Source organism: Centruroides vittatus, unplaced genomic scaffold (genome assembly GCF_030686945.1).
Source record: "Centruroides vittatus isolate TY-2023 unplaced genomic scaffold, ASM3068694v2 scaffold_386, whole genome shotgun sequence".
Lineage (NCBI taxonomy): Eukaryota > Metazoa > Arthropoda > Arachnida > Scorpiones > Buthidae > Centruroides > Centruroides vittatus.
The window spans coordinates 8,693,982-8,710,863 of record NW_027122706.1 but is presented as its reverse complement, the minus strand read 5'-3'; the positions used below and the strand labels follow the sequence as shown (position 1 = coordinate 8,710,863).

The window sequence follows — 16,882 nt, the reverse complement described above, 5'->3', positions numbered from 1 at the left end:
TTTTTCTATGTTTGTAATCGAAAAAAGTAAACTGCTTGTTGCACCAGGTGCAGCCAAAGCACGATGCAGCGCTACCCCCACTAAACTCTTCTCGTACCCCTGGGGTACACGTACCACACTTTGGGAAACACTGCTGTACTGTATAAGTATAGCCTAATTGAAGAGTTCAATAGATGACTCCATTCCTTTTTCTGTTGTATTGACTTGTGATATCTATCTCATTTCCTCATTGAAAAATAAAAGAATCAGATTTTTATTTTATCTCTGCATAAATCAATAAAATAACCCATAAAAAATTTGATTTTCTTTGTAAAATTCAGGAACTTTTAAATTATAGTTTTCATTTATCTGCTTTCGTATAAAAATCAGCTGAGCTAACATGCATTTGTGTATTTATTTTAACTTATTTAACAATAAAACATTTGTCTATAGTGTAATTTGATGATTAAAAGTCTGCAATTAAGAATAATTCTCTCTACGGAAAAATGAAAATAGACAAAACACGTTTTCTAAATAATACTATTTTAATTTTAAGAAAAATCATTTGTTTCACAATAAATAATTGCACCAACATTACAAATTAATTTACAATACTAACAAGTAGAAATTTCATCAAATTTGATAACACCAAATATCTTCTACAAACTTCAAATTTAATAAATTAATTTCATTCAATAATTATCTGATCCGGAGTTCAATTTTAAATTCTAGATGTTTTAACAAAGTTTCGTTTGTTTTTATCACATTTAGAAGCACGTTTTGAAATATTGCCTAAGACACTGTGCCTAGCAGTATACAATAAATAGTTTTTATTGCAGAATTGTATATACTTACAGAGGATGATAAGATTTCATAAATTTAAAAAACTAGAAATCCTTTTTTGGGTTTTGTTTTAAATTATTTTGAACATTATACAGAATCATATTGTATTATTTAGATCATTATTAGTATTGATACAGCGAGATATCAAATGAAATTGAATTATCAGTACCAAATCTTTAAAACAGTTTTAACAAAATACAATAGTCAAATTTACATAAATATATTTCAGTTGTTTGTTGTTTTAAAGTCATACATAAAGCAATTAAATTTTTGAAAAGGTTATATTTGATTGGATAATCAGAGTTGTTTATTCTACAATAAACATTTCTAACAGTGAACAATTGTGCTTTGGATTTTGATTTTTGGTTTATTTTATTTAACTGAAAATGCTTACATTAATAAAGCTGACAAAGTTTTGTTACAATATTACAGATTGTCAAAATCAATATTTTTCATTGCACAAATATAATCATTTTTTTTTTCTTATTTTCATATCCTGAAATACACTGACACATTTAGAATATGTTCTGTGCATTCTGTTTACATTATAGTGCTCTAATAGCAATTTTTTTATCTACACACAAAGCTACTTTAATATTTTACCAAATCATAACATAGCATATATAGTAAGTAAATCATTGCCCTTTTATTAATAGTAATGGTTGAATGAAATAAATTTTATCTACTAATAATACATACACTTTACAATGGAATGTTTCTAATTACACTCGTAAAATTTTTATACAATTAGGTATAAATAAGACTTGTAAAACAACTTGGTATAATGACAAGAATAATAACTGCAAAAATTATCGTAAAAACTGTGTAATAATTACACAATTTTAAAATTACTTATATACAAAAATTTTCGTACATGATTAAAATTCTTTTTATAATCATTCCTGGTGAAAAAATGTTCTGGATTTTATTTATCAATATGTGCTTTTTTTATTTTTATAGCAAATTTATGAACTAATCAGTGTAAAATTTTTAATAAATACAAAAATTTTATAATTTAAAAATAAGAACCTTGATTAATATCAAAACAATCTTTTTATTTTTATAAATTCTGTATATATAAAAAATAAGGAAGATAATTTTACATTTAAATATTAAATATTTAAACACTATTTTTACAATCAAGATTTGTTGTCTCGATTGTGCAAAATTTATAAAATAAGTGTTTCTAAATATTGTTTATATGTGAAATGATTTTAAACAATAGCTATTTAATGAAATTTATACAGATAAATATTTTAAATTTATATTATAATATTTATGTAAATTACTTTATACATAAACAAAGCATCTAACTTTATGCATAGTATTGATGTAAGTTTTGATAATTATTACGAAGTGTATGTACATTTAAACACAATTCTGTACTATTTTAACGGGTACAGTCCAAATCCAAATTGTAGAAGTTGTTTAATATGACGAATAACGCAATATAATGGAAAATTAAAATTTTATCAGAAACCAAAAATCAATTTTAAGAGATTCCCGTATTACAATATTATACTAGATAAAATATATTTTCTATATAATGTTCTATAATCATGACATTAGATATTGTTTATAGCTTCTATTTTTTATGTACACAAAAAATTCTGTTTTCAAGATAAAGATGATTGCAATTCCATCTTTATCTTAAAATATATTTAATATCAAGTCTTAATTTCTAATAAAAAAATCTTTCTTTTTAATGTTTCTTTTGAATTACGATTAGGAATCAATCAATGAAGACAACAGATGAGCAAAATATACAGTTAGGCAATGTTTACTATACATCTGTAGCACATGGCTTATCTTCCATATTAACCAAAAGTACTTTTTCAATTTTCATCTTTAACCATTCAAGAACTTTAATATCACAACTTTGTATGTATCTTTCATTTCCTGTAAAGACTGCAAAAGAATCGTCCTGCTCGGAAAAAGAAAATATTATTATTTAATAGATTTGTTTTATATATATAAAATTAAAATTTAAGCATGTAAGTAATTGATACAATTATATTACTATTCTAATTAAATTCACCTGGAAAGGAAAAATTTAAGATAATTTATTCCAATCATTATTACTATTCACAGGTGTTTAGAGTGCTAAATTAATCCATTACTCATACTAACCAAGTAATTAATATCAAATTATTATTGTATAAGGTTAATTTACATGTCTATTGCAAATGTAAAAATAGCTTAAATCTTTAAAACTCACCTGTCTTATTTTTATAACAAGTTTTTTCCCTGATAAAATTGGAACTGACATAATGTCGTCTACTCGTACAACCCATTCTATGTCCCAACCTCCCCAAAATCGACACTTTTCAAGTAAGAACACATGCCTAGAGAACATAATTATAATTATTAATATATCCAAAAAATATGAATTTATATTAACAAATTTAGTCTGCAAAACAGTTCAGAATTAAAATAATAAATATCTGAATAATATGAGCAAGTTCCAACAAAGTAGACTCAATTTCTTAAAATAATAATGTCATTTTCATTAGAATTAATTAATTAATTGCTAATGAGTGAAAAATAATGCATGTTTGTTTCATGTATACAGCATTTTATAAATTTAATTTGAGTGCATTTTTTTATATTGAAACAATTACTAATTTTATAATAAATTTCTAATTACAGGTAATGTCATCAATTGGCTATTTGGCCTCCTGAAAAACAGTTTCAAAATGCACAACTCTCCCTCTCAAAATTTCCTACTATTACAGGGATAATGATATGAGTCAGCATTGGGTAGATCTGTTATGAATAATGATATACTATACTTTTACTTTAAATTTAAAAAATATCATTACAAGTTAAATAAGTAATAATTCTTAATGACAAGCATGTATTTGCTTTACAAACTTTCTAATAGGATAGGAGTAGTTACACAAATTATTACTGATCAAAATGAGAGGAAGCAGCAAAATATAAAAATTTTGCTAATTTCTTTTTAATCAACATAAAATGTTTTGAGATTACATTATTATGAATCAATTGACTATGTATTTATATTTAAGATTTTATTGGGTTAATGCAAAAGTTCCTGGAATTTTCTAGACTTAGAATATTCAAAACTGTTCTCTTACATACCACACAACAAACTTCTAGATGCCATCTGTCAATGAAGGATTTTAAGGTGCACAGTCAAAAGTGAAAAGATATTCTATATAGCAGTACCAACTTTTTAAATAGATCAAGTTTGCCAATGCTTTCTTGTGACCAAATCTGCACACGTGTACTTTATTATGATCAGTTTGGTATAAAAGCAGCTGAATTTTATTGCTGTACTATGCAATCATTTAGAAAGAATTTCGTCTCTAAATTTACTGAACTGATTGTAGATTCAAAGCTGAGCAATATAAAGGTCGAAGATAAGACACGTTCAGGAAGGCCTTCTGTCTAATTGGATGAGGAGCTACGGCAGATTTGTAAGAAATGAACAAGACACTTAGTTGTAATTAGTCCACAGGTGAATGTGTATTTATATATCAAGCAAAATATTTGGCCAACCTTGATACATACATAAGGTTGACCAAGCTTGATCTTGACTGGGAGAACCTCCCTCACCTCTCTATACTCTAGACATTGCATCATGTGACTACCATCTCTTCTGCTCCATGAAACACTTCTTGGGTGGAAAGTAGTTCACTGATGGTGAAATGAAAATTGCATTTGCAGAATTCTTTGAGTCAAAACAAGTTTTATTCAGCAGGAATCAGTGACTTGTCCAATTGACAGAAGATGCTTGAATGTAATGGCAATTATTTTTTGTTTTTGAAATAAATGTTATACTATAAAACTCCAGAAAATTCCAGAAACTTTTGCATCATCAACCCAATAGTTCACAGCTAAGATAAAAGGAAACAAAATAAGTTATTATTTTTGTTTTATTTTGTGAAACCGTGTACTTTTCATATTCTTGACTTGCTAAACACTAATTTTATAGTGTATTTTGAAGACACATGGCAAGTTTTCATCAATTATCTTTAATTTTATAGTGTATTTTGAACAATTAAATAGTGTTTAACAAGTCGAGTTATTATTTTTATTCATGTACCATTTATATACCAACACTTACTTATCTGTTACTAAAGCAATATCACATCTTTCTTCTTTGCTCAAAGGTGCATGAGCCCAATATATATCACTTTCTGCATAGTGACCTTTGCTTAAAAAGAACAGAAGTCTGTACCCTGTAGCCTGATATGGTGAATATGGCTTTAAACCCTAATTAAAAATAAAATTTGTGATTTAAATAAATGTAAAATATTAGAAACAGTTCAGATACAAAATATGTAATCATTTTAAAATCTTGATAAAATCCTTATAGAGATACTCTATATTCTCGATTATCTGGTTTGTGGACTATCCATGCATGCTTCTTATGTCAGGAATCTAAAGATTGGCATTAACAATACAGATTTTTATTTCTTTTAACTCTTGCAATTTAAAATGATATATTGAGCATCAGAATTCTTACAGAATTCTAGAAAGTCAAAGCATAAATTAAATGGCCTAACAAGTACAGTAAGTGCAGTTAAGTTCCAGGTGTACCAGTTAATAATGCAGATTTTGTTCAATAGATATCAAATTGCATATACAGTGGGTGATTGTTACCCGATTTGTTCGTTAACCAAACGCTTTTGTGAAAGATTCTTATGTTTGGATAATGAACATCTCACAGAACAAACACAAGAAGAAGCGACGTAAAATAATGGATACCGATTGGTCTTCCCTTGTCTTCAGGCAACAATTCAAAACTTTTAGGAGCATGGGAAACATCAACACTCAACCTGGTATATACTGATCGGATAGCATTCCTCTGAACTTTGAAACTCTCCCTTGTAATTCCAGCCTTTTATCTTTCTGATAGAAACAATTCTTATATAGTATTCGCGAGACTGTCAGACAGGTACTCGTTAAGTTTTGCGTCTGTTTTTATTTTCGAAAGGTGAGAGTATAAGAGCAAAGGTAGAGAGTGGGCAGAAGATGTCTATTGTTGCTGAGCAGCATGGGTTGAGCAGATTTACAGTAAGCTGCAGTTCAATCTTATCTAAGAAAGATACAGTATAATCAAGCAACTAAAGGAGTAACAAAAATCACATCTGAGAAATAAAGAACATTGAAGAGCTCATAATGGAACCTGTAATGGATCTGACGACAGAATGCTAAGAACTCTTGAATGAAGAACACCAAGATAGTCGGTGAAGTAGGTTTTCTTCTGAAAAAGAGGATTATGCTGATATCTGCTATTAACTCTTTAAGCACTAAAATTTTAGTGCTTACTATGTATTTGTAGACTGATTAGTTTTTACCCTCAGGATAAACTTTAGTGGGGACAAATGGTTTAGTTTCTTCCCAGTTGTGGAACAGTTCAAATATATTGTGGGGGGTATGCCATTAATAAAGATTTGTGATATTTTTGTCAATTTAAAAAAAAATTAACATGAGATTTTAAATATGTTAGCTTTTGTATATAATGAGAAATGCTTATTCTTTGCTTTATATTTGAAATAAATGATTTTTTAGTAATTCATCTTTTAGAAATAGCAAACTATACCAGTTTATTTACTCTGTCAAGAATTTATTTACAATTTTATTGACTTTAGAGAGTATCAGGTGTTATGTTCAGCTGTAGGTCTTTGTTTCTTAATGAGCTGGATATTCTGTTGTGGTGATTCTGTGCTTTTACATTTTATTTTTGAAATTAATATGAAATATATAATATATCATGAATCGTCGAATATATGAAAATGATGAAGCTATTGAGAAAATTGGCAATGTTAATGATAGTGATGGTGATTTATTATTTGAGAATGGAGATGAAGATATAATGGAATCAAATACATCCAACGGAGATGATCCAGATTTACAATTAGAATCAGATTGTACATTGGTCAATGTCACTAAACTGTCTTAGACAGCAAAAGTAGATAATTCCAAGTTTGTTATGCCTAAATTTAAAGCTAATTATGATCCAAATTGTGATCTTTTTCTGGGATCACCACGTTCTTCATATTTCAAATTATTCAACACTGATGAAATGTTAGAAATTATAAAAGGAAAATACAAACAAATATGCAGAATACATTGCCCGAACTACAGGATATTCTGATAAAATGCCCATACTTCAGATATACTTGCAATAGGTATCCACAGTTTATTTCTGCTATGTATAAGTATTGGTCTGGTCATCTTGGACTTGGAAATAATATGATAAAAAGAATATTATCTGACACAAATGATCATGTCATTAAAGTATTTACATTTATTGAATAGAGAAAAGAAATTTAGTCTGAACAACTCTAATTATTATTTACTGCAGAAAGTAAAACCATTCATGTCAATGTTAAAAAAAAAAATTGATATATCACAGAAAAGAGACAGTAATGCTTCATTGATTGTTAAGTATGTCTAAAATATGAAGGTTGTGTTGGAATTGTTCAATTGTGGCTGTACGCCATATATTTTTGTACATATGTATTATAGATTTAATTAGTTTTAATAATTTTCTCTCTTTCTTAACCCTTCTTTCTAACTTCCTTTGTTCATTGTTCTGGCTTCTGGGAACAGGGGCTTCCCACTCCCCACCCACCAGGGGGCCGTGTGGAACAAAGACTTCGAGTGGAGGACGAGTCAAATCTGGGTCACGAAGGGTCACTTTTTCCCCGGCCGGACACGAGGAAGCACGGACGAGAACAGCGAGCTCGTGAGACGGAATTCCACGAGGGCCGAATAGAGAGCCGTGAGGTGAGGATCCGGACCGTAGAATCAGAGACACCGAAAAGAAACTATCCTAGAAGATTTATTTTAAAACATTGACGAACCCAGAGACACGCAGAATAAAGCACCAGCCGGCATCGGAGTTCAGCGAGAACAAGGGTACCCCACTATCCTATCAATTCTTCTCATTTCCCTATCTTTATACTTCTCTATCCTTAGGTTTAAGTTAGTTAAGGATCGCGCGGATTTCATTAGTATTGTCGGGCAAGTAGTTGCCAAGAAGGTAAGCTACTTGGGTTATTGTTACAATCGGACAGTAAGAGAAATTGGACTGAGGGAATCCAAAAAGAACTCATCTGTATATATTGTTGATCGCGAAATTAAATTTGTTTTAATTGAATTCACGTGTCTGTGTATTCCTATCGCGCTTCACACTTCACATTGGCGTCCGCGACAGGATTCCCTCCTCGTTGATCCAATTCTCTGTATAGCTGTACTGATTATCAGCCATCGTTGAAAGTTATATGGAGGACAAAGGTACCCCCAGTATGAGTTTAGTGGCAGAAAGCCACAGTGAGAACCCCCCACTCGTGGTTACTGGGTTCTTAGGGATGATCCCCACCTTCTCGAATTCGCCTAACGATACGGTAAATATAAATCAACTATTTAGAACCATTGATAATGTGGCTAAGTTAGCCCAATGGGGGGACGAGGTTAAGGTGGCTGCGTTGCAAGCTAAACTAAAGGGTGAACCATTAAACACCTTCTTTTGTTTATTGGAGCAAACGCCTGCACCAACGTTTAAGGAAATTGAGCAAGATCTAATTAAATGTTTCCAGAAGCACGAAGGGAGAGGAAGGGGCTTACTCGATCAATTATTAAATTTGAGGCAAGGAGGAAAGGAGTTAGTCAGTGAGTATATCATTAGGACTAAAACCATAATGTCTAGGGCTATCTCGGAGTAACCCAAATATCGTGACATTCAAAGACGAGATTATCAAGGAGAGGTTCATCAGGGGATTAGACATAAGTATCCGAAGTCACGTATGTCGCAGGGAACCTGCTACCTTAGAGAAAGCCTTCGAATGCGCTGAAAGGGAGGAAGAGCTAGAAAAGGAATGTAGTAATCCTAGAGACCTCAAAACGGTCTGTTATAACTTCCAGAGCAAAGTGGGTGCTGAATGTACAAGTCCTGAAGTAAGCCCTAATAATACTCTAAAGGATGAGGATCGATTAGCTAATTTAGAAAAAGGGTTGAAGACCCTGTTCGAAATAGTTTCCAAGATGGCCGAAAACCCGACCCAGACTACTAAGTCGCCTAATATTAACGGCAGACTTTGTTTCATTTGCAACAGCCCAAATCACTTGGCTCGGAAATGCCCCAAAAGAAATAGTTCGGGATTTAAACTAGCCCGGGAACCCGATCAGGGTCAGTGTCGCGTTCCCATCCTCACATTTAAACTGACCGAATTTTCACCTTCAGAGAGGGGACTCCCGTTAATAAGTGGCAGGGTAGTAGGGATAGAGATTAAGTTCTTAATTGACTCTGGTGCGGAAAGGTCTTTAGTTGATATAGCGCTGACTCGAAACGTGAAAATGGCTAAGTCTTTCCAGGTTGCAAGAAGGGGTGAGATCACCCATATCAGAGGTATCAACGGCACAATCTCCACATGTAAGGAAGTCCTAAAGGGATCCATAAGCTACAAGGATGAGATAATACCCGCTTCCCTTTGTTGTATGGAATTCCCGGATAGGCTAGAATACCAAGGGATCTTGGGGATGGATGTCATCAACTCAATCCCGTCATTGATAATTGATGGATGTACAGTACATTCATCAGTCGTGAAGCTAGAGTATTGAACCATAGTCCTCGCCCATCGATCATGTATTTCGATTGCTTAAGTAGTACTCTGGTTGACACCGCCATAACTCCAGGAACTACAAAAGCTAATGACGAAAATCAGGTGACTCACGTCCTCGATAAGTATCCCGGTTTGTTTTCGGAGGGGGTCGAGGATTTGAAAGGCACCGATCTTTTTATGCATAGCCCTGAAATAGACACTAACCGGGTAATCAATACCCGTCAATACCGTATTCCGAATTGCTACCTTGCCGAGTTAAAAAAATTGACTGATGCATATCTTAAGGCAGGCATCATAGAGGAAAGCTATTCGGAATGGAATTCCCCCATCCATATTGTGAAGAAAACCTCGGGTGAAATCAGGATGACTTTGGACTTACGTAGGATTAATGACATAACGAAACCACAGGTGTTCCCGCTAAGTAGGGTGGACGAAATACTCACGACCTTCCATGGTAGCAAATACTTTTCCGTAATAGACCTCAAATCTGGTTACTTCCAGATCCCGCTTGACCCCAAGGTTAGGCATATATTTGCATTCACTACCCCTTGGTCCAAATATCAATTAACGCGTATCCCACAAGGGGGGAAGAACAGCGGTCGGTTCTTTCAATATTGTATGTCACGTCTCCTCGCCCCCTTCATCGGAAACAAGTGTTATGTATTTCAGGATGATATCATCCTTTTCTCCCCTTCTCTGGAGGAGCATTTAAAACTTCTTGATCAAGTGGTAGGGATCTTACATAAGGCAAATCTGAAGCTCCACCCTACCAAAAGCAAATTTTGTGTTAGAGAAATCAAATATTTAGGTCACATCATTAGTAGTGATGGTATATACCCTGACCCAGGCAACGTCAAAGCAATTAAGGAATGTAAAACCCCGCATAATGTCAAAGAGGTTCGCAGTTTCCTCGGAATGGTCGGGTTTTTCCGCAATTTCATCCCCAATTTTTCCGAGATGGCGCTGCCCATGACTGAACTAACAAAAAAGGGGAAACATTTTGTTTGGGACAGTAATTGTCAGTCCAAGTTTATAAGGTTCAAGGAAGTTTTATCAAACCCCCCCCTTTTGGCACACCCAGATTTCTCTTCTCCGTTTGTGCTATATACCGATGCCTCTGATAGTTGGCTAGGTGCCGTTTTGGGACAGCAACGGGATGAGGGCGTGGTCCCACTCGGATATTATAGCAGGAAGTTTAGGGGACCGGAATTGAGATATTCAACGATCGAGAAGGAGTGCCTTGCGATTATTCTCTCTCTCCGGCACTTCAAATCGATAGTTCTAGGTCACAAAGTCTCTGTGTATTCGGATCATAAGCCCTTATCTTACTTGAGGAGTATGAATAATCACAACGACAGATTAATGAGATGGGCCTTAGAATTGACGAATTACGATGTTACGATAGCTCATGTTAGGGGTAAACACAATCCAGTGGCCGACCTTTTGTCACGCCCGATATGTTGCGGAGAGAGACCTGACTTGGTCAACCAGTGTTTAGATGTGCATAGTCCCAGTTTCCACCATAGAGTAGTGGAATCACAAATGGAAGACGATTTTTAAAAAAAAATGAAACTAGGTCTTGCGAAGGCTCAAAGGAACATGCATCAGGGTCTTGCCGGAAAGGGTGTCCAGCCAGAATTTCAGTTGGAAGGAGGTGTGTTAGTCCACGTTAAACCAGGAAGATATGGACTATATAACTGGAAGCGGATATGTGTAGGTCAGAAAATGGGTGATGAGGTTGTTAGAGCGTTCCATGAGTCTGGCCTTGGGGGGCATTTGGGCATAGAGAAGACTTGTAATACCGTTGACAGGCATTACTACATACGGGGTCTACAATCGATAGCCCGATCGGTAGTGAGGGTGTGTAGGACATGTCAGAGGTTTAATTTACACAAGGGAAAGGAGCCGTTCCAAGAAACAGAGTTAGCTGGCTTCCCGTTTCAGAAGGTAGCTATAGATATAGTCGGCCCACTCATGGTTACTCCTAGCGGAAATTGGTACGTTCTATCTATCATTGACGTTTTCACCAGGTATTCTGAAGCAGTTCCTATTAAGGACCAGACTGCAAAGAACGTAGCAGAGCATCATTTTTCAGCATGTGATATGCCGTTATGGTTGCCCCGAAATTATTATCTCAGACCGGGGGGCTAATTTCACATCTTCCACGTTTCAGGAATTATGTGACGTACTCCGTATCAAACATAAAATCACTACTGCTTACCGTCCGTGTGCGAACTCGGTTTGTGAGCGGTTTAATAAGTCTATATGTAGTATTATAGCTCGGATCTCCAGAGGAAGTAATGGGAAGTGGGATGAGCATCTTGCTCAGGCAGTGTTTGCTTATAATAACGCCACTCATGCATCCACCGGCGAATCCCCTGCCTTCCTTCTTTTCGGTTTTGACCCCAGGTTACCTCAGGTCTTTCCGACGGGCGTGCCGGCCCACCATAATTTGCATGATTATCAGAGGGAGCTGTTAGAAAAATTGAACACTGTTCGTAACTTGGCTTATTCACGAAGAAGGCAAAACAACTTAAAGAATGGGAGCGGTGCAATATAAAAAGGAAAGGGCGTGGCTTTAGTGTTGGTGAGAGAGTGTGGCTGTTATGCAAGCACCAGGGTAGGAAGTTCGGGAAATTTTCCCCTAAGTATTCGGGTCCTTTCCGTATTACGAGAATTTTAGGTCCAGTAACCGCAGAGTTGGGTGGTAGTGATGGGAGAAAAAATTGTATTGTGCATTTCGATCGTTTGAAACCATATTATTCATATGCTGTATATAAGGGTCGAAACCATTACCGACCCAACAACAATGATTCCCCGGATATGATGATGACGATGGATGTGATGAGATTGCATTACAGTACAGGAGACAGCCGATGACATCTATCAGGCGACAAGAAGACGATGCATCACCAGAGAATCCCCTTGAATCGGGTGACGGGCATCAAGCTGTTCCCGCAAGCGAGGGTCAGTACCACCTTCGAAAAAGGAGAGTAGATTACTACAAACTCCATCATGGACTTTGAGCCTTTCTGATGGGGCGTATGTGGCTGTACGCCATATATTTTTGTACATATGTATTATAGATTTAATTAGTTTTAATAATTTTCTCTCTTTCTTAACCCTTCTTTCTAACTTCCTTTGTTCATTGTTCTGGCTTCTGGGAACAGGGGCTTCCCACGCCCCACCCACCAGGGGGCCGTGTGGAACAAAGACTTCGAGTGGAGGACGAGTCAAATCTGGGTCATGAAGGGTCACTTTTTCCCCGGCCAGGACACGAGGAAGCACGGATGAGAACAGCGAGCTCGTGAGACGGAATTCCACGAGGGCCGAATAGAGAGCCGTGAGGTGAGGATCCGGACTGTAGAATCAGAGACACCGAAAAGAAACTATCCTAGAAGATTTTTTTAAAACATTGACGAACCCAGAGACACGCAGAATAAAACACCAGCTGGCATCGGAGTTCAGCGAGAACAAGGGTACCCCACTATCCTATCAATTCTTCTCATTTCCCTATCTTTATACTTCTCTATCCTTAGGTTTAAGTTAGTTAAGGATCGCGCGGGTTTCATTAGTATTGTCGGGCAAGTAGTTGCCAAGAAGGTAAGCTACTTGGGTTATTGTTACAATCGGACAGTAAGAGAAATTGGACTGAGGGAATCCAAAAAGAACTCATCTGTATATATTATTGATCACGAAATTAAATTTGTTTTAATTGAATTCACGTGTCTGTGTATTCCTATTGCGCTTCACACTTCATACAATATATACCTCTAAAACCAGCAAAATGTGGCCTAAAAATGTGGATGCTATGCGATTCAAATAACAGTTATGTGTACAATTTCGACATATATCATATCATGGAAAAAGCGATAAAATCCCTAGAAGTGAAAAGGAGCATACATATGATGTTGTTTTGCATAACCAATACCATCACTTTTATTTTGACCAGTTTTTTACCAGCATACCACTATTACTTGATTTGCTAAAGAAAAAAAAATTATGCATGTGGCACAATACTAGTAAATAAAAAGTATCTACTGTCTAGTCTAAAAACTTGAACAATGATATCGTTTTTGCTTGTTTTCATCAGTGTGTTGAAAAAAGAAATTTGCTATGTTTGATTTGGCATGATGGGAAAACAAATTAACATAGCATCAACTAATGAAAAATGATGGCAGTGAACACCAAAAGATGAACAGGAGCAACAGTAAATGAGGTACAATTTCCAAACATAATAAAAATGTGGGAAGTGTGGACTTATTACTCAATATCAAGAACATCTTTGATTTTGATCTGCTATTTATCAAATGGAGGTTCTACTTATATAAAACAACAGTATCAAGATGCAACCAAAATACAGTCGACACCCAGATAACTCGACACCCTCGGTTAAGTAGTCACTTTTCTGTGGTCCCAGCTGACTTACGTAGGCATTAACGTTAAAAAACTCCAGTTTACTCAACACAGTTTAACTCAACACCACTGGATAAGTTTACATACTTTTGCTGTCCCACACTTCGCTAAGTCGACACCCCCTCCTGAAAAAATGAATTCACTCCGCAGGTGTGGTGCGAACTCATTTTTTTCAGAAGGGGGAGTCGATTTATTTATTAATATATAATTTAATATGTATATATATTAATAATATTATAAAAATGCCTTAACATTTTACGAATTTTTATGTATAAAATAATAACAGACAAACAAAAAGAAAATATACAAATCTACATCGTCATAGCAGAATCCGATTTTGCATTTTCTTACGTCAAGTGTTATTTGTAGCACGTGTTTCACATTTCTGTTAGAAATGAGTGTACGAAAGCTAACAACACTTACCCTGAAGGAAAAATATGAACTTGTATCTGAATTTGAAAGTAAGAAAAGTTTGCAAGCCAAATTTGCAAAACAAAAAAACCTTCCAAGAACAACATTGGTGGGAATTCTGAAGAAAAAAGAAGAAATTAAGAAACTTTTTCTTGGATCTTCGTTGTCGTCGTACAAAGATGTCGAAGATGCTCTGATATGTTGGCTGAAGCAAATTCGTTCATCGAATCTTCCTGTTTCCAGACCAATACTGAAACAAAAGGTGATGGAAATCGCTGGGGTACTTGAAGTAGAAACCCACTTTAGTGCCAGTGACAGATGGTTAGAGAGATTTAAAGATCACTATGGCATGACTGTTAAAAAGCTGTGTGGAGAAAAAGAATCTGTCAATATGACCTCAGTTGAAACTTGGAAAGAGACAGTTTTACAAGAGATTGAAAATGTTTTCTGGTTTATACGATTTCTCAATCTTGATGAAACTGGACTTTTCTACAAATTGCTTCCTGAGAAAACCGCTATGTTTAAAAACAAGAGTTGTCACGGTGGAAGCAAAGCAAAGCTGCGAGTTACAATCCTTCTCAGAGCAAATTCTGATGGCTCTGAAAAGCTGAAGCCCCTAGTTATAGGAAAATCTCGACAGCCCCGATGTTTCAAGGTTGTGAAGAGTTTGCCCGTCATATACAAGGCAAATTCGAAGAGTTGGATGACTTCCAAACTTTGGGAGGAAATTCTTCACACAAATACGACTCCCAATTTGTTCAGCCTTTTTGTTGGAACATAGCCTTTGTCGTTGACAACTGTCCTGCTCATGGAAAAGTTGAAGAATACAAGTGATTAATGTATTTACCCTACCGCCGAATGCCACTGCTGTAGTGCAACCGTTTGATCAGGGTATTATTCATTTGTTCAAATGTCATTATCAGAAGAAGCTTATTTTGGATTTGATTCATGCAGTAGAAAGTGGAAAATCGATGGACATTTCCCTGTTAGATGCAATTCATTACATGAAGGTTGCATGGGAAAACTTAACAAGCTTAACCATTGCAAACTGCTTTAAACGTGCAGGATTTCGTTCTACAGTGGCAGTTCAAGATGAAGATAAGGGTGAAGAACAGAACGTTCAATTGGATGAATTGCTGCGACATTGTCGCAATCTACGAGAAACTGTTTCTGTTGATGAAACCGACTACAGCACAGTGGACGATTGCGTGGAGGTGTGTTACTCAGTGAGTGTTGTCGATATTGTCACAGAAATTCAGGACGAGAATAACAAATCTGGAGATGAATTTCTTGCAACCACCTATTATAGTGAACTAACAGTTCACTAAATTTTTCTGAATTTTCTGTTTATCTTGAAAGTTTCTTCAACTCTGATCACATCTAAAGCTTATTAATTAAGTACAATTCTCAAAATTGTGTTAGCTTTCATTAAAACAAATTTAATATGAAATCAGAAACTAATTGATTTTTCTTTTATTTAGATAGAGTTGTAGATTACCAGGCTACCAATAATACAGACAAGGATAATCAGCCCTTCATATTACAAGCTGAAGATAAGGCTTATATTTAATTTAATCTCACAAAATGGTAAAGTAAAATAATTCAGAAGTTAATTCAGCTTAATAGCAAACTAATAAATTGATAACATCATCTCACTTCAATTAGATGTAAGTTTATTTTTTGATTCTTTGACAAATACTTTTTATAAAATGTTTAGAAAAATCTTATTCACTTTCATGGATTCTGTAACAAGATGATTTTTTTGAATATATATATATACACATAGGCCTCCTACAACGCGGTACTTTTACAACGCATTTTCGCTCCAACATGGTTGGAAAAATATGATACTTTACAACGCGGTTTAGGAAATGTGTGGCGGCTCCCCCTAGCCCCCAGTTGGATAATGCTCTAAATGCTTCCTGGAAAGCTTTATTACCAGAAATGGTCAGTCAGGAAAATGTTGTTGAGCCAATTCAGCGTGAATATAATAACATAGTAAGCCTTGCACATGCAATAGGAGGCAATGAATTCACTGAAATAACTGTTGATGATATTCTAGAATTAGTTATGGAAAATGAAATAAACAAAGCAGATTTGATGACAGTCATATCCGAAACATTACCAATTGAAGATAATTCTGAAGGTCTTTTCAATGAAGAAACCAAAAACTTCAATCTGAAAGGTATAGAAGAATGTTTGGACATGGCAAAACAGATGGAATCATACTTTTTAGAGAACGAACCTCTGCCGGAGAGAGCGGAAATGTTTAAAGAAATTTTCAAAATTGCTTATCTGCCTATCAAGAAATTTATAAAGATTTGCAAAGCAAGAGCAAACAATCTCTAATGACAGATTTTTTAAAACCTAAACCTACCAGAAGTGCAGTGGAACTTGTTGATGAAACAAGCTCAGATCTTGAAATAAGGTCAGTCAAACATTCTTGAACAACTACAATAAGTGATGATGAGGAATAAATTTGTGAGCATAGCACTATGTTTCTTTTGGATTTTGACTTGAAATCATAATCTTTTTAGTTTTTATATGATGTTGAATTTTATTTAGGTTTTTTAATGTTCATAATTAAAAAAATGATGAAAATGTTACACCATAAAAGGCAGTTTTTCTCTTTTTAG

At 34.8% G+C, this 16,882-nt stretch overlaps 1 protein-coding gene and 1 pseudogene across 6 annotated transcripts in view; one reads left to right on the top strand and one right to left on the bottom strand.

Moving 5' to 3' along the window:
* Positions 1–505: 505 nt before the first annotated feature.
* LOC136988851 (intermembrane lipid transfer protein VPS13A-like) overlaps positions 506–16,882 on the bottom strand; it is a 368,680-nt gene continuing 352,303 nt past the window's right edge. For all 6 annotated transcript variants that reach the window (XM_067286838.1, XM_067286837.1, XM_067286842.1 and 3 more), the window contains 3 exons: positions 4,913–5,061; positions 3,041–3,167; positions 506–2,746 (listed from right to left, as the gene is read on the bottom strand). In XM_067286838.1, coding sequence (XP_067142939.1) covers positions 2,606–2,746; positions 3,041–3,167; positions 4,913–5,061 — 417 coding nt within the window. In that variant the 3' untranslated portion in view covers positions 506–2,605. The remainder of the gene's footprint in view (positions 2,747–3,040; positions 3,168–4,912; positions 5,062–16,882) is intronic.
* Positions 14,230–15,574, top strand: LOC136988772 (tigger transposable element-derived protein 4-like; annotated as a pseudogene).